The sequence below is a fragment of the Rhizoctonia solani genome, chromosome 1 (genome assembly GCF_016906535.1).
Source record: "Rhizoctonia solani chromosome 1, complete sequence".
Taxonomy (NCBI): domain Eukaryota; kingdom Fungi; phylum Basidiomycota; class Agaricomycetes; order Cantharellales; family Ceratobasidiaceae; genus Rhizoctonia; species Rhizoctonia solani.
Window position 1 is genome coordinate 2,335,394 of NC_057370.1, and position 17,211 is coordinate 2,352,604.

General features: G+C 48.1%; 6 protein-coding genes and 1 non-coding gene across 7 annotated transcripts; 5 read left to right on the forward strand and 2 right to left on the reverse strand.

The window, feature by feature from the left end:
* Positions 1 to 36: 36 nt before the first annotated feature.
* RhiXN_04270 (GMC oxidoreductase) lies at positions 37 to 2,158 on the forward strand (the record flags this gene model as incomplete). The annotated part of the gene is made up of 10 exons (XM_043324087.1): positions 37 to 76; positions 123 to 258; positions 312 to 375; positions 429 to 501; positions 553 to 607; positions 659 to 917; positions 976 to 1,126; positions 1,181 to 1,364; positions 1,421 to 1,698; positions 1,758 to 2,158. 10 exons carry the CDS (start codon positions 37 to 39, stop codon positions 2,156 to 2,158), a joined length of 1,641 nt encoding a protein of 546 aa, XP_043176506.1.
* A 519-nt stretch (positions 2,159 to 2,677) lies between these two features.
* Positions 2,678 to 2,766, reverse strand: RhiXN_12354. The gene has a single exon. It is a non-coding gene; the product is annotated as a tRNA-Arg (tRNA).
* Positions 2,767 to 3,044: 278 nt separating this feature from the next.
* On the reverse strand, positions 3,045 to 7,931 carry RhiXN_04271 (EAF domain-containing protein; the record flags this gene model as incomplete). The annotated part of the gene is made up of 20 exons (XM_043324088.1): positions 3,045 to 3,097; positions 3,148 to 4,099; positions 4,150 to 4,233; positions 4,287 to 4,405; positions 4,464 to 4,693; positions 4,746 to 4,801; positions 4,847 to 4,923; positions 5,151 to 5,202; positions 5,261 to 5,314; positions 5,366 to 5,464; positions 5,512 to 5,724; positions 5,777 to 6,015; positions 6,071 to 6,264; positions 6,322 to 6,650; positions 6,702 to 6,794; positions 6,847 to 6,955; positions 7,009 to 7,180; positions 7,231 to 7,388; positions 7,438 to 7,802; positions 7,857 to 7,931. The coding sequence occupies 20 exons, from the start codon at positions 7,929 to 7,931 to the stop codon at positions 3,045 to 3,047; spliced, it is 3,723 nt and encodes a 1,240-aa protein (XP_043176507.1).
* A 366-nt stretch (positions 7,932 to 8,297) lies between these two features.
* RhiXN_04272 (Pumilio-family RNA binding repeat) lies at positions 8,298 to 11,037 on the forward strand (the record flags this gene model as incomplete). Its single annotated transcript, XM_043324089.1, has 10 exons — positions 8,298 to 8,568; positions 8,616 to 8,769; positions 8,816 to 8,900; positions 8,951 to 9,040; positions 9,095 to 9,524; positions 9,575 to 9,921; positions 9,976 to 10,056; positions 10,108 to 10,244; positions 10,300 to 10,516; positions 10,573 to 11,037. The coding sequence occupies 10 exons, from the start codon at positions 8,298 to 8,300 to the stop codon at positions 11,035 to 11,037; spliced, it is 2,277 nt and encodes a 758-aa protein (XP_043176508.1).
* Positions 11,038 to 11,257: 220 nt separating this feature from the next.
* Positions 11,258 to 13,556, forward strand: RhiXN_04273 (stress-induced-phosphoprotein 1; the record flags this gene model as incomplete). The annotated part of the gene is made up of 12 exons (XM_043324090.1): positions 11,258 to 11,266; positions 11,323 to 11,502; positions 11,553 to 11,721; positions 11,777 to 11,942; positions 11,994 to 12,021; positions 12,201 to 12,378; positions 12,430 to 12,503; positions 12,556 to 12,798; positions 12,852 to 13,017; positions 13,073 to 13,149; positions 13,207 to 13,350; positions 13,410 to 13,556. 12 exons carry the CDS (start codon positions 11,258 to 11,260, stop codon positions 13,554 to 13,556), a joined length of 1,581 nt encoding a protein of 526 aa, XP_043176509.1.
* Positions 13,557 to 13,900: 344 nt separating this feature from the next.
* Positions 13,901 to 15,507, forward strand: RhiXN_04274 (GDP-mannose 4,6-dehydratase; the record flags this gene model as incomplete). Its single annotated transcript, XM_043324091.1, has 7 exons — positions 13,901 to 14,444; positions 14,496 to 14,642; positions 14,693 to 14,735; positions 14,794 to 14,848; positions 14,884 to 14,940; positions 15,001 to 15,413; positions 15,471 to 15,507. The coding sequence occupies 7 exons, from the start codon at positions 13,901 to 13,903 to the stop codon at positions 15,505 to 15,507; spliced, it is 1,296 nt and encodes a 431-aa protein (XP_043176510.1).
* Positions 15,508 to 15,737: 230 nt separating this feature from the next.
* On the forward strand, positions 15,738 to 17,211 carry RhiXN_04275 (uncharacterized protein; the record flags this gene model as incomplete). Its single annotated transcript, XM_043324092.1, has 5 exons — positions 15,738 to 15,781; positions 15,834 to 16,164; positions 16,232 to 16,379; positions 16,495 to 16,804; positions 16,848 to 17,211. The coding sequence occupies 5 exons, from the start codon at positions 15,738 to 15,740 to the stop codon at positions 17,209 to 17,211; spliced, it is 1,197 nt and encodes a 398-aa protein (XP_043176511.1).

Genomic DNA, 17,211 nt, shown 5'->3' on the forward strand with positions numbered 1-17,211 from the left:
CCATGTAGAGATGGGTCCTCTACAACATCGGCAGTCATGCTATGTCTCTTTCTCTTCTCTGTTTTTGCGGGTGCAAGTAAGTTTTATGTGCTCGGTCTGTACTTAGTGCTTATATGCGATAGCTCTCGCTCAAGGGAGCGTTAACAACTCGACCGCCACTACACGATACGATTATATCGTCGTTGGTGCTGGCGCATCAGGTATCATAGTCGCAGATCGCCTGTCTGAAGCAGGGAAAAATGTCCTTCTGATAGAAAGGTAAGCGCTCCTTTGAATTTATACAATATAGATACCTAATGTCTAGATAATAGGGGTGGGCCTAGTACATTAGCAACAGGAGGCACTGAAGTACCACCCTGGCCAAGCAAGACGAATGTATGCGTTATTTTTTAAACGTTCCGCATAAATTAAAACTGACTACCGGGCAGCTCACAAGATTTGACATACCTGGCTTGTACGAATCGATCGTTTCCACTGCACCCGCATACTGGTGGTGTGATGGTTGGTTGAGTTTATAGTTGTTCATCTCTATTCTTACATGGGCAAACCTAGATATCCAGGCTGGTGCAGCGTGCCTCATTGGGGGTGGGACGGCTGTCAATGGACTGTAAGTAGGCTTATTGTGTATCGACGCTTAAGGCTCACCGGTTTTTACCAGGCTTTACTGGTATCCGACCGATGCAGAATGGGATACCTCGAATGGTTGGCCGAAAGGGTGGCAACAACCAAACGCCGCGCTTAACAAGGTCAAAGCAAGACTACCCTCAACAGACATACCGTCGACAGATGGGAAACGTTATCTCACTCAAGTATATGATGTTGTTAAATCCATTTTGAAGACGCAGAACTACTCTGCGATTACCATCAATGAGGATCGTAACTCGAAGAACCGTATTTATGGTCATCCGAACTACTATGTAAGTGTATCCAGTAGTGCTCTGGATCTTTAAACTTAGCCTCCTTTGTGTTTAATAGATCCAAGATGGAAAACGTACAGGCCCGATGGATACATATCTCAAGACGGCCAGGGCTCGATCCAACTTCAAGCTCATCACCAACACCAAGGTTCTCTCTGTCATTCGCAATGGCGCTCAGATCACAGGTGTTCAGACCAATGATAACTCCCGTATGTATCTCCATACTCGTCTTGATCGTTCGAATGCTTATATATGCTATGTAGTCAACGGAAATGGAATCATTCAACTCACCTCAAAGGGCCGAGTCATTCTATCTGCAGGTGCTTTCGGAACGGCAAAGATTCTGTTCGGGTCAGGCATTGGTCCATCGGACCAAATCGCTCTCATAGTGGGAACTCTGCTCTGTCCAAGCACCTTCCACCTTCGTCGCAGTACATCAATCTTCCGGTCGGCATGAACGTAAAGGATAAACCCGGTGTAAACTTGATCTTCACTCATCCCAGCGTCGATTGGTACGATAATTTTGCACCAATATGGTCAAATCCGCGTGTTTCGGACGCAAACCAGTATGTGCGAGATCGCTCAGGTGTTTTTGCCGGTTCGTCTCCTCGGATCAACTTTTGGCGTCAATACAACGGGTCGGACGGCAAGACCCGTTATGTACAGGGGACATCGCGCCCAGGTGCTTGGGGAGTTTCAACGATATACCCCTACAATGTTACATCACAGTTCGTTATAACTTTGTATCTTGCCACCGGTCTTACTTCGACCGGAAGGATCGGTGAGTTCTTCAACTGTGTTATACTATGGTAAATTCAAGTGACAATATCTTTCTCTAAGGCATGAAAGATACGTCTCTGGCTATGAGTCCGATTGTCAAGCCATGGTTCACCGACCCTGTTGACAAAGCGGTGATGATCAATGCAATGAACGATATACTGTCCACGTACAAACAGGTCCCCGACCTTGTTTTGGTGGCTCCTGACAATGTTACTTCTATCGATCGCCATATTGCTCAGGTGCTGCATACACCCAACCACTGGACTGGCTCAACCAGGATCGGGACAAGCTCTTCCGACTCGGTCGTCGATACAACTACCAAAGTGTGGGGAACTGATAATCTGTTTGTCGTTGATGCAGGTATCATGCCTGGTATGACGGCGGGCAACCCCCAGGGCGCAATTTTTGTGATGGCGGAGAATGCAGTGGCGAAGATTATAGCACTAGCTGGAGGTCCTTAAACGAGGTTAGGCCTCCTTGTCCATAACATCCCCACTAAATTATATAAAGTCTATTTTGATTTAAGACGATACACGTTTAGTTGATGTGTAGAACGAGTGCAGCTGCTTTAAGTATATGGGTCGCACTGGCGGCACTTCGGCTGTCCTCCATCAGGAGAAGGAAGCAGGTCTTTGCCTGTTTAAAGAGGAAAATGAGTCAAAGAATGCAATAAAAATATCGAGCATCCCCCCCCCCAAGGACAAACAGATCATTAGTCCCTCTACCTCAAAATCGAGATAAGCGTTTTCCCTTATCTATGCACATCTGGATGGAGAAGGATAGATTGATGACATGTAAGTCTAGGTAGGATTAAGCCGTCGATACACTGTCCACATCGCTCCCACGATATCTGGCACTATGCCCAGAATCCAGAGCTCCCTAATCATAATCTATTAACCATTTAAATGGCTTCCCGTGAACCCGGCCCATTCATGCACACTTGTTGATCATGACATGGTAAAAAGACAAGAAAATACAAAAACCCACCGCGGGGCTCGAACCCGCAGCCTCCAGATTTACTTAAGCCAAAGCCTAGAAGTCTGGCGCGCCACCATTGCGCCAGGCGGGCTTGCAGAGTAATAGGATTAGCTTTAGTAGAAATGATCAAACCACAGGTGCATATAAGATAAAGTTTTGTACAGCTTTTCCTTCTGCACTCTCCTCTTTTCGACAATGTTTTGCATATGAAGTATTTGGTATTTGATCCTCAACCCAGTCTGTAAGCTATTAACAGTAAAAGCGACACAACTAAAGCAACAAACAACAGGCTACATGGTACAGCGTGAATAAGACACAGAAAAGCAATAAGCAGAGCATTAACCAACAAACGAACCAAGACGAGCTGCACTAGTCGTCTTCCTCAGAGTCAGAGTCGGAGTCAGAGTCGTCTGAATCCGTTTCTGGTCAGGATTAGTATCGGTATTTACAAGTTTGTTTGAAGGAAACTCACCTCCGTCTTGGCGTACTTCTTGGGCTAACTCTTGTTGGAACGCCTGAGCATCAAACACGGCTTCACCATACCCTTCTTCCTCTTCCTCTTCCTCTTCCTCTTCTTCTTCCTCTTCTTCTTCGCTCTCCTCGCTACTTTCCTTATCGAGCACATTCCGCATCTCATTCTGCATCTCAGCTTCCAGCTCACTTTGAGCACCGGGAACGATTTCTTCAAACTCTTCGTCTTCGGAATCTGGGTTCGACTGGACAGGGGGCGCGGCGGGAACCGGGCGGGGAGGGGGTTCTCGATGCTGGTGTTGTTTTGGTGCAGCCTTGGGAAAGATAATTCCCCCAACACCAGGGCGTCCTGATGATGATGACTTGTTCTGCGCTTTCCTCGCTGGCGGATCTCGGGCACCACCGAGTGATGGGCCAAAGTCAATAACCTCCTCATCCGGATCGGTTGTAGTAAATGCGCTCGTTTTGGCTGTCGCTCGCTTGTGAATTGTGGTAGGGACCGCGTCCCAAGGTAATATTCCTTCTGGCTCAGCATCAACCTCGCCTGCTTCAAGTTCTTCAGTTGGAGTAGCAGCGTCAATTTCCATCAGGTCTGGCTGCACAGGCGCAGGTACAGCAACAGGCTCGAGTTCGAGTTCAAGTTCGCCTTCTTCAGCTTCCTCCTTGACGGCTGCTGGTGGTGGAGTGGGCGGGGGTGCCGGTTTGACTTTCGGTCGTTTAGTTTTCTGCGTAACTGATGGTCGTTTCGTCGAATCGACAGTAGCTTCTGTACCAGTTTTAGGTAGTCGAAGGGGAGCAGGAGGAGCGGGAGTGGAAGAAGCTTTAGGAATAGCAGGAATAGGAAGAGGCTGAGTTGCCGGAGAAGCTTTAGAACGGGAACGGGATGCTGCCTTGGAGGCAGCACGATCGTAAGTCAGAACAACGCTGCTATCTGCTTCATACATAGTAAAAGCCTGCATCGACTGCGTTAGAACGTATTACTGTGTAGGGTAGAATCACATACGCCTGTTGTGGGGTCAAATATCATAAATACATCCAACTCTTTTGTCGCTTGCTCGACTGCCGTAAAAAGATGTTTATCCTCCTGCTGTACAGGACAACTGATCAGCTGTGTCAACTAACCTGCTGCTAACCACTTACGTTAGGACCCAGCAATTCTACGTCAAGCGCCACCCCTCCATCACCAGTCGCCCGTGGGGGATTGGGCATCTGAACCTTGCCCGGTTTCCGAACATCGATAGACTCTGGCTTGAAGTAATCTGTGCCACATCAGTTCTCGGAACGAATGAGCCGGCACAATCACAGGCGAAAACTCACACTTGAAGCTGTGATACGAGCTCTGGGCTGGGTTCTTCCGATGCTGCGCTGGCTCAAGCATTCGGAGTGCACTGTCATCGAGGTTAACGGTACACCGGCCTTCGGGGATAGTCACACCAGCTCCCCATGATTTTGCCTCTATCTGAGCCATGCCGCTGATGGTGGTGGTGGTAGTTCGAGTTGCGCTGATGCCGCACAACCAAGGCGTCGGAAACTGATCGACAAGGACCCTGGACGCGGCGCCAACAACATGATAAAACAAAATAAAATCCCTTAACAAACCCCCAATGATTATAGTATTCTACAAAAGGCCCATCGAACCCAAACAATAATGTGTACTGCTTTTAGTGAACATCTTCTGGTGTTGCATATTTCACCGGCACATCTTTCGCTTTGCGTTCGAGGTCCTCGAGGCGCTCATAACGGCCCACTTGGACCGGCAGATTAACAAGTGAGTCACCTGGGTTCAGCCAATCTCGTTAGTTTTCCCTTTATGGGAGTCCTGGGACTTGTTACTTGCCTTCGATAGCGGCTATCCAAGAAAACACCCCGAAGTCTCTTCTCGGTAATCCGAGAGGCAGGCGAGGTACGAATATTGCGACCACAAAGCCCAGTACCAATGTAACTAGGAAAGAGTATGAGTTACTACTAGGCTATCTTGACCAGCGCTTGGGTAGAGCACGTTACCTATCAAGATGACAATCAGCCAGACAAGATAGATCTTGGTATATGCGAGGGTCTGGGGTTGATTAGTACACCAAACTAATGAGCCTTTGGAACAATAAATAAGCACATACCTTATCAGTGTACTTATGTGCCACCACTGGTTGGCTTCCAACAAGATAGGGGAGCTGATACAGAATGTCACCAACATACCTCTCCATATGTACACCCTAACTCACTAAATGCTGACAATCGACATCCCCGAGGACATCCTGCAACTCGGCTGCGGCGAGCTTCGTATAATTCTTTGGCTCCGAGTTCCCAGTGAACGAAACGACCTAACGACATATTTAGTATTTTGCACCATTCCCAAATTTGTACATACCGTTGGATTGGGAACATAGCGTTGGTCTCTCCCATTATCTTTTATCATCACATTACGGGAATTGAAATGTGCGTTAGAGAAAACCGTCCATTTTCCAACCGAATTTATACCACGCTGGACACCCTTAATCCACTCCCCTTCCATCTTTTTGCCTGTAGTGTTAAATTGAGCCCCGCTGTACAAGTAACCTAGAGTAGTGGGAAGTCCAGCAGTCTACCAAAGGTCAAGTAAGCGGACAGGTAACAGATTCGGGTGAACGACATACGTTGTTGTAAGCATCCAATGTATGAGCCCTTATTTCTGAGACGCACAATGCTGCATCGAGTCCAATACGAGTTCCGTTGTTGCCGCCAGGGACGTACTGTGGGAACTGACCCTGGGGAGTATAAGTCTCGTTTAAACGGACTAATATTATTTCAAGCATCGTCCACCCTTTTCCGGCATCACCTGTATCGAGAGCCGCTGACTTGAATTGGTGTGCCACGCCATTGTCCCACCATTTACCTGTGGTAAGTGTTTAAATGCTAATGTTGTAAAGCTTCGAGAGAAGACAACGTACTCATCAATCCTACATCACTCTCTATTATACCAGCAGGAGGCTCATCTCCTGGACTCATCTCCTTGGCAAAGTCGATCGGAGGCAGTTGGGCTAAACTCATATTCGAAATCTCGGCGTACTTTAATAGGCCTAAGATGGCAGCCTTTGTCACGTACGCATACGTAAGGTTTTCCGTTGTGTTGCGTTTGGGATCACTGGAGTGTGACATTATTTTAAGGGAAATCTATCAGGCTTATCCATTCGAAACTCACATGACGAGGCCATTATCAGGTATCTCCTCCATAGTCTGGCATATAGTCCGCTCGCCCCACCTTGGCCACCTAAGTGTTTGTCCCATAGCCATAGTACGTGCTTCGCTAGGATTCCTATTCGTGGCAGTTGCATTCGCCCATACAGCCGTGCTGTTCGGGAAAAAAGTTCCGAATCCAGTTCCACCAGGTACGAGTTGACGGGTGTATGTCTCGGCAAAATGCAGCACGTCTTCTCCAGAGCCATCTGGACGTGGGACTCTAAACGACCGGTCTTTAGGGAGGTGTGCAGCTGCAGAGAAGGGAGTGAGTGACCATGTAGATTCGTATCCCTGGAACCAGAGTGTATGAGCAGAGATCTGGATTAACTGAGGCACACATACCACGAATGTTGATACGAGAGCGCCTGCTCTCTCAACATCTGCGGGGGACAGATCCCCTATGACTGTCACCTCACTGTAAACGTCAGATTGTATCTTCCGAGTTGGTCAGTGGATGACTTAATTGCATATGAGCGATACAACATACGAATTGTTGGGTGTATATATCGACAACTCGACCAAATGCGAACACTAATCCCGCAGAGACTGTGACAGTGAGTAGGAATAAGACGATATACAAGGACCACGGTGCGCCACTGGCAATGCGATAAGTCACCGACACTGTTGCCCAAGTAACGATACGGCTCACTCATATTCCTTCCTGCGGGATCTGCCAGTTCCTCGGTGCTTGAACCATCGCCGATAAAGCAATAAGATAGCCGCCCAAGGACTGTCGGGGTTGGCAGTATGATAATTCAACTGGCTTAGAGTGACGCCACCCATGCCCCCGCCCATAGATTCATGAACGATAGTGGCCCATACTGCCTAATTAGTCCAATGAACCGAAGAGAAAGTACTCGAATGAACTCACAGGCTGCTTCGATACCTCTTCTGGCGAGATCTAATAAACTCACGCTCAAACTAAGCCCTACGGCACCAGCGATGCCTCCAACAATAACTCGCGCCCAGAACATAGAGAGCCCATCAGCTACGGGGGATAGGTAATATATTATAGGAAAAGCAGCGATGCTTTGGCAGCAGTAAGATTTGGGGTGCTTATCGGCCAGAATTGACGCACCAGAGAAGGGTATGGATGATCAAAGGCATGACCGGGGCTGGTTCGAATCGGGCCAGCCATCCAGTGCCACCGGCGAGCCCAGGTGGAACAGGGCTTAGGGGTAGAGGTGTACTAGGTAATATTGTCGAATGGCGTTTATTGGTACCTGTGGAACGACGACGAAGATTGAAGAGCGGAACCGAATCATTGTCGTCTTGTACATGTTGGCTGTATGGATCAGTGTATTCATCTCGCTCATCGGCAGAATTGACTATTTCATATGACCCTCGTCTGTCTTGTTGCTCAACGATGACTGGAGGGGGTCTATGTCCGACATATCCATAAGGTGGTATGAGATTTGCTCGTAATTGTGGATCGTAACTCTGCTGGTGGTGAGTGAGAGGCTAATTTCGGTGAACGGAAATGGAGTGATGACTTACTGGCTGGTAGTTGGTAGACAATAGCTGGGGACTATCCGAGGCAGGAAGAGACGTAGTCGAATGGCCTGCCTCCATGACGCAGGGAACAGATACAGTCGGTTTGAACCCACCGTGACAGGGTCGAGGCGAGGACCTAATTTAAACCCGGAGACTTAAACCAATTATGGACACGGAGGTGTGCCACTCAAGCTCCAATTGAATGACGATACAAAGTACACTGCCCACGCGAGCTCAAAGCGTATCTATCAAGGAAAGTCCTGCTCCGGGCGGTATCCACAGCACAAGCTCGTGAATCCTTTGATTGACGCCCAAGAGCACCCCCAAGAGGTATTGATCTGTCCTACGAGCTATGACTAATCATTAATTTGAAATATATTCTATGGCGCCAAGTTTTCTTTCAATTGTTTACTTTGCCGATCACCACCAGCCCAGCCTGTCGATATGCCCAAAGAACACAGGAAACGAGGGAAGAAGAAGAAGGGCAACAAGGAGGTGATTGAAAATGAAGTCGAGCAACAGGTGGAAGAGCATCATGAGGAATCCAATCCCCAATGGATGGAAACAAATGACGATATGAACCTAGAGGCACCATTCGGATATGTGGACCCAGACGTTAAGGGTTACTTTAGGACAGTGGATGCTCGTATTCAAGAATGGCAATCACAGGAGCACTCTCGAGATGATACAAATGAGGAAGGCAATACTAATGAAGGTATGTCGAATTGTTGCAGTTCAATAATGCAAGCTCACTGCTTCCAGACAAGCGAATGTTTCTTGTAGCTGCATTATCCGAGTCTTCCGGTAAAGAGCTTCAACTTTCCACCGATCCCGATTGTTCTATTATCCTGGAGCGTATGCTACACTCCATAGACGACCTCGTCATTCGCGTATTCGCTGATAGGTTATGTGGATCGTAAGTATTATCTTATCACCCTTGTTCACGGCTCACGTATGCCCAGATACGTCCAATTGGCGCAGCATCGTTTTGGATCTCATGTATGCCAGACTTTGTTTGAAGTTGCCGCTTCGACTGTCTCTCGAGAGGTGTGTCAGATGCCTATTCTATCGCCAGTTATATAGCTCATACCACACAGACCCGAGGACGCATTGCAAAATCTTCGGACCAAGATAACAATACTGGAGTCCTGCGTACAATGACTGAACTTGTAATTGCAATAAGCGAGGTGCGCCGCCTCGTAGTTGACAAATTCTTACGCATTTATAATATATTTATACAGGAGCTACTGCCTTCCTTATCACATCTTATTCTGGACCCATTCGGAGCCCACGTATTGCTCTCGTTTCTGGTCCTGCTTTCTCCTCAAATTACTCGACACCCAGACTCATCTCAGCCGAATACATCGCTCATTCGATCCAAGAAAAGTGCCGCTTACAAGTCCCGTCAGGGATCCATGAAGTCAATACTATCTTCTGGGTCCGAGCGGACTTCTACTGCGATTGTTCCCGCATTGTTTAAGGATGTGACAAACAAATTTGTCGACGGGTTGCGAGGTCTGACAGATGCGAACGAAATTCGGGCCTTTGCAGCAAATAAGGTCGCCAATCCCGTTTTGCAGGCAATGATCGACCTGGAAGCACAACAAGAAAAATCCGACATTCCGGGTTCGCTCATTGATAGTGTACTAATGGGGATGATATCGTCGCTAGGTATATCTATTTTATCGGCATTTGATTCTTGTTTACTTATTGGTCTACAGCACAAGGAGACGAGCCCCAGGAGTCTGACTACGTCGGAACTCTCCTAAGAGACCCAACTGCATCCCACTTGCTTGAAGCTCTAGTTCGGCACGCCCCCGGAAAGGCGTTTAAATCTCTTTGGAGCCTATATTTCAACACTAAACTTGGAAGGCTCTGTTCACACCCTGTAGCAAATTTCGTAGTCAGCAAGGCGATCATGCGCTTAGATTCGTCAAATTTCCTGGAAGCTCTGCAAGAAATCGACCCAGTTTCGAGCAAATTAATCAAGACCGGACGAACCGGAGTATTGAAGTCGCTTGTAGATCAAGCTACTGCCCTCGGCGCCCACGAGGACGCAGTTAGTGAGGTTGGCAAAAATCAGTTCCATGCCGTATAATTCTGCTAACTCACAACTTTTTAGATGCTCTGTCGTGCAGTAGATGTTGAAGAATCCACAATCCAATTACTGGTACCGTGCTTACTGACATTGAAATCACGCAACGTGAGTGTACGTTTAGCGTTATATACGTATATTAATTTAATTCGGGTGAAGGTTTATAGCAAGTCGACAGGCTTGAACGATGACCCAGAGGCCAATTCGGGGCCAGCTGAACCTACTGTCCAAGGTGCTGTGATCCTCCAATCCATGCTTAAACAATCGGACCCACACAACCAACGGGTTATACAAAGGTAAATTTGCCAACCTTTGCAAAGAAAACACAGCATACTCAAAAATGGACTACAGCATACATGCTCAGTCTACCGATGAGATTCTTAGTTTATCCCGCCACCCAATAAGCTCTCGCATCCTTGATGCTTTCCTGGACTCTTCCACGGTGCCCTTGCGAGACAAACGTAAATTCCTGTTAGACTTGATAGGGTCGTACCACACACTGGTCGACGACCGCATTGGCAGCCGAGTCGGGGATAGGTGTTGGACGTGCGCAGATCCATTCTTAAGAGTTTGTTTTCTCGTATTTTCAGGCGCATATAACGAGTAACTAATGGCAAATCGCAGGAGAAAATAGCCAAATCTATCTTGCCCCATGAGATAGCACTATCAGCATCCTATTATGGGAAGTATTTTGCAAGAAACCTGCACCTCACAATGTTGAAAAGAGACGCAGCTGCGTGGAGGGATATGCAGCGAGACCAGAAGAAAGCGGCAGCGGCAGCATCAGCGGCCAATAACATCAATGCCACAAAACCGCCTTCAAAAATTGATACCAACCCCACAGCAAGTGGAAGCGATTCGACGCACATCAAGAAACGCAAACGCCATGCGACGGATGAAGACGAACTCGATGCGCTGTTTTCCAAAGCTTCAAATTCCCGGAAAGCGTTTGGCCCGTCTAAAAGCGGGGATGAGTTGGCCCCAGAGACCCAGGCTACCAAGACGGACGATCCCCAACTCGATGAAGTTCTTGGTGCTATCAAAAAGGTATCTAAAAAGGAGGGAAGAAGGAAGAACAAAAAATCATAGTTCAGTTTGGGGACTTTTTTCTATTAATCTTACTGTATTATACCATCGCATCTTGTTATCCAGTCGCGGAATGCCATATGTACGTGTTGCATTGCACTGACCGTGCGAGCACCGCCAACCCCAGCACAAGTTGCCAGAAGTTTCGAAACGCTGGGCGCTTATATTGAGATTTAAACAATCGAAGAGCCCTAAGATCCTCATATCTCCCCGTTCATCCACTATGTCTGACGTGAGTTCCATACGCAATAATCCATCCAAAACTAGTACCAAACTACCTTATATTAGGCCAACACACTTAAAGATCAAGGCAACAAGGCCTTCGCCGCCAAACGCTACGACGAGGCTATTGACCTATTCACCCAGGCCATAGCCCTGGACCCGTCTAACCATGTATTGTACTCGAACAGGAGTGCAGCCAAGGCTGGGAAGAAGCTGTGGCTCGATGCTTTGGAAGATGCTGAGCAGGTATGGTTCACCTTTAGCGCTGTCCTTTCGAAATTTAACATTATTGGTAGTGCATTAAAGTAAACCCTACCTGGGCAAAAGGTTATGCGCGAAAGGGTGCGGCGCTTCATGGTGCTCAACGATGGGAAGAAGCAATCGCCGCGTACGAAGAAGGTATTGCGATTGAAGACAGTGCGGCGCTTCAGAAGGGGCTCAAAGAAGTTAAAGAGGCTGCAGCAGGTACGCTAAATTGGATACATTAAATGCGTCGCCTTTACTAACACAAGTGGCATAGCTGCTGTTGGAAACGATGAAGGTGTATCGGGCATCGCAAAGATGTTTTCCGATCCAAACCTGTTTGGAAAGCTGGCGAGCAACCCAAGGACGTCGCACCTCCTTGCTGACCAGAACTTTGTGAACCAGTTGAAATTTATCCAGGCAAACCCATCGTTGGCTGGAAAGTAAGTGTCATGTGGAGTGGCTAGAGCTTAAAATACTGACGTTTTGAAAAGCTCGTTCAACGATCCTCGTATGATTTCAGTTCTAGGCGCATTGATGGGTGTGGACCTTCAGGCGAGCACTCGGCCAGAGGGCTCTGACGAAGTGCCGCCTGGCTTCACTTCTCCTCCACCCACATCCCAACCTGGGCCTTCTTCTCCTCCACCTAAACCCGCCTCCTCTGAACCTCCTAAGCAAAAGGCACCTGAACCGAGCCTGAGCCCGAGCCGGAAGACGAAGAATCTAAAGAGAAGAAACGCGTCAAGGCCGAGGCGGACGCCGAAAAGGCAAAGGGTGCAGCAGCGTACAAGGCTAAAGACTTCGAGGCCGCAGAGCAGGCATTTAGTAAAGCTTGGGAGATCTCGCCGACCGATATTACTTATCTGACTAATCTTGCTGGTGAGTAAATTTCGATTTGGAGTTGGGTAGTTTGCTGATTAGTATCGGTAGCCACGTACTTTGAAAAGGGAGATTATGACAAATGCATTGAGACTTGCGAAAAAGCTATTGATGAGGGGCGCAGCGTAAGCATATCACTTCACGATTTCATACGGGTCGATTGACTTGTAAATGTAGTTGCGAGCTGACTTCAAGTTGATCGCTAAAGCCCTTGGTCGAATTGGAACAGCATACTCACGTAAAGACGATCTCGATAATGCGATCAAATACTTCTCCAAGAGCTTGACGGAGCACCGAACACCAGATATTCTTAATAAGCTTCGGGATGCCGAAAAGTTGAAGGAAGAACGTGTCAAACAAGCATACATCGACCCCGAGTTGTCTGCAAAGGCCAGGGAGGAAGGAAATGCGCAATTCAAGGTGGGCTTTATTCTCGATCAATTCATGGATTCATTGAAACTAACATGATTTAGGCCGGTGACTTTGCCGCATCTGTAAAATCGTACACCGAGTCAATTAAACGCGATCCAAACGACCCCCGCGGTTATAACAACCGCGCCGCGGCATACAACAAACTCGCCGCGTTACCCGAGGCACTGAAAGACGTTGAAACCGCTATCAAAGTTGACCCCAAGTTTGGTACGCATTCTCCGATCGATAAAATACGTTATTTTAATTTGTGTTTGAATTTCAGTCAAGGCCTACATTCGAAAGAGCACAATTCTATTTGCGATGCGCGAGTACACCAAGGCGATGGAAGCCGCACAGGAGGTATGTTGTGTACTTCCAAACAACTCTAGTGTGTGAATTAAACGCTTGCTTTTTCAGGCGACGGCGGCCGACACAGAGAAGCAGCATACGCGGGAAATTGAACAGCAAATGGAGAAAGTGGCACGCGCTCTATATGAACAACAATCTGGGGAATCGGATGAGCAGACGCTGGAGCGTGCAATGAGGGATCCCGAGGTGGCCGTAAGTGGAAATATCATCCATTCATTTGATCTATGATAACTGATGCCGATGGGGTTTAGTCGATTATGACCGACCCTATTATGCAACAAATCTTACAACAAGCACAGCAGAACCCTGCTGCGTTGCAAGACCACATGAAGAACCCGATTGTTGCGAAGAAGATTCAAAAGTTGATAGCTGCTGGTATTATCAAGACAAGACGGTAGATATGTTGGGCGTAAAATTATCTGTTGTAATTTTTGGTTGTATTGAATCTCTTATGTTTCATTTGAACGTGATGAGGCTTATTGCATGACATACTGTCGGCTGGCGCCGTGTCCCATTGGTATACGGGCCTGGATACAGTTGAGATACAGATATGCACTTGATAAGGTCAACGCGATAGCCGCTGATGAGCATCGTTTCCACGACTCTGTGCGAAAACCACGACGCCAGGTGACGCCAGGGCTGAATTTAGCCCCACCCAGTTAGGTGGAATTTGAAATGACTCGATAACGCGCATAAATATCTTGATCGACGCGCCCCCAGGACCTCATCCCAACCACCCGCCATGTCGACACTCAACGTAGATGCAAAGCATATCCCTCGCTCTTCGTCACCGTTCCCAAATACGCCGGTGACTGACAAGAAGGGCAACGAAATTAAGACGGTAGGATATAAGCGCTTTGGATTCGACTCGGAGGTCCCGATCGATATCCTGCGTTCGCTGTACCTCCGCCCACACTACGTTGCGACTGTTTCAGGGGACCAGGAAGACTCTCAAGTAGCCCAATTTGTGACTGGCCAGTTTGCAGAATATCAGTCCAAATCGATCTACCATCCCCAGACCCAGTCTATCTCGTATACAACCCTAAGTCGCTTCCCCCCCGTGAAATTGCTCCCCAACAGCGAGAAGAAACGCATTCTTGTCACTGGTGGAGCCGGTTTCGTTGGGAGCCATCTCGTCGACCGCCTCATGCTCCTCGGTCACGATGTTACTGTCCTTGATAACTTTTTCACCGGTTCCAAGACTACTGTCTCTCACTGGGTCGGTCATCCCAACTTTGAGATGGTCAGACACGATGTAATCGAACCATTCATGATTGAATGCGACCGTGAGTGAATGGGATGCGCATGTATGCGATACATCTCTAACATTTGAGTAGAAATCTATCACCTCGCGTGCCCTGCATCGCCCCCGCACTATCAATTCAACGCGGTCAAGACTATAAAGACTTCATTTATGGGCACTCTAAACATGCTTGGATTGGCCAAGCGCACCAAAGCGCGTTTCCTCATCACCTCGACCTCAGGTAAATTATCCTCCCATTTTCTCCTACGACACTTGTTGACCCATTAACAGAGGTATACGGAGACCCAGAGGTCCACCCTCAAAGCGAAGAGTAGTATGTGCCCCTATCTTCACTTAAAATTTTTGCACACGGCTAACACGTGCGGGAACAGCTGGGGTCATGTAAACCCTATCGGACCTCGCGCATGCTACGACGAGGGAAAGCGTGTGGCTGAGACGCTGACCTATGGGTTCCATCGCAGGACGGCGTCGATGTCCGCGTGGCGCGTATATTCAACACGTTCGGCCCACGCATGAACGTGCGTTTGCATGTCTGCTTAACTCGCTTCCCTTGCTGACAAAGTTTCCTCCCTCCACAGCCATACGATGGACGCGTCGTTTCGAACTTTATTATCCAGGCTCTCAAGGGCGAGGACATGACTGTATATGGCGACGGTCAACAGACTCGTTCGTTCCAATACATTCACGATCTCGTCGACGGGCTTATTAGCCTTATGAACTCGGATGAGACTCGCCCCGTGAACATTGGTAACCAGGATGAGTTTACGATCCTCAAATTTGCGGAACACGTAAGGGATATTGTGGAGAAGGTCCAAAAGGAAGATGGCACTCCCCTCAAGCCCAAGAACGGGACGGACAGAGTTAATATCATTCACGGCCCTATGCCAACCGATGATCCCCAGAAGCGTCGTCCCGATACTACGCGTGCAAAGGAAGTCCTTCAATGGGAACCCAAATGGACTGTGGAGATGGGTGTCGAGGAGATGGTTCGGTGAGTGCATATGCCCCAATCCTACCTGAAATTGGCTGCTAACCCTCAATACTACAGTTACTACAAGGCCAAGATGGCCGAGGGTGCTATTTAAACAAAAATCAAAGAATCGCTGCTTTCTGGGTCTGTTTTCCTTTGGGTGATCGGTTTATTCAATAAATACACCTACATGTAGCCGTGCACCAATGTATACAATAGAATAAACTTGATATTTTTCATACTCGAAAAGCGGTGAATATCACGTGCGCCGCGTCAAAATCTAAGCGCGTCCTACATCATACGACATGCAAGCTCTGTCATTGTGGACTGATTTCACTTTTGACCATGACTGAGAGACGACCAATTATCCTTGTTACTGGGGCCAATAGGTACGGTGACCCGAGCATGCATCTTTGTTTCGTGTACGCTGATACGTCATAGCGGAGTGGGATTTGGTGTCTGCCACCGCCTACTCGTCCAGCTTTCTCAAAAATCCCCTCCAGATGCATCTCCAGAGGCACAAAAGCACCCAATTGCATCTCCTGACGATGAAATATCTCCCTTTGTACCCGCCGACGGACTGACTCTGATTCTGGCTTGCCGGAGCGCACAGCGAGCTGAAACAGCACGCACGAATCTATACAAACTTATCGACAAGGAAATAGCAAAGAGCAATACGGCACATGCACAATTATTCAGGAAAAACTTGGACATTGAGATTGTCAAGCTCGATTTGTCAAGCGTGGAGAGTGTATTCGAGTGCGCTGCGGACGTAAGAAAGAGGCGAGTTGCGAGCTCCCGCTACCACACAAAGTAAATAACCTCGAGCTCTCTCCCAGATTCCCGTATATCACCATCTGATTCTCAATGCTGGTGTCGGCGACTTTGTGGGTATAAACTGGCCGCTCGCGATCTGGGAAGTCTGTACACGGTTCAAAACGGCCGTCACAGCACCAGGATTCAAGATCCAAGCTACGGGCAAAATGAGTGATGATGGGTTAGGGTGGGTATGGCAATGCAATGTGTTTGGACATTTTGTTCTTGTAAGCCCACTCCCGTCTCGTTTGTGTCATACGTTGAACTAATTTTGCCATGGTAAAAGGCTCGAGCGCTACGCGAAATGCTCGCTCACAACCCCTTTCGTCTTCCCGCGTACTATGGACAACGTCTCTCGAAGGCCGCCCCTCATTCTTCCCCGGAATCGATGACTACCAGCTCGTCTCCGCCTCTCATTCGTACGAGGCTTCCAAGTACGAGTCGGAGCTTGTTGCCTGCGCACTAGATGAGCTCGAATCGGAGCGTAACAACGGAGTGAGACATTTGGCTGTTCACCCTGGCGTTGCGGGGACGAACATATTTTGGAACATACCGGGTGGTTTTTGGATAAAGTCATGTTTCTTGCATTTTACCTTGTGAGTTCTCGATTCGCTTTCATTTTGCGGCTATATCTAATAGCGGAGTCGGACAGGCGAGGTTGTTTGGTTCTAAACACCACCCTATCCAGACGTATAAAGCTGCTATCTCAGTCGTTCACGTCGCTCTTGTCTCATTGGCCGTTCTTCCTTCGCTCACTACCTTTGGAGCGACAAACGAAAAGTCTGGTCAGCCTCCCGAAGGCGTCTCGGGTGGCAATGAAAAGAGAAGTCGTGCAGAAGATTACTCACCTGTTCGTTATGGGGCAGAAACCAACATATTTGGTACTGGGTATGTTGGAGTCCAGCCAGTAGAGGGATATGAGGAACACAGAGAAGTTGGGAGAGAATTGGTTGCAAGGTGTAACAGGCTGTATAATGCGTTTGAGAAGAAGTTTAAAATGTGA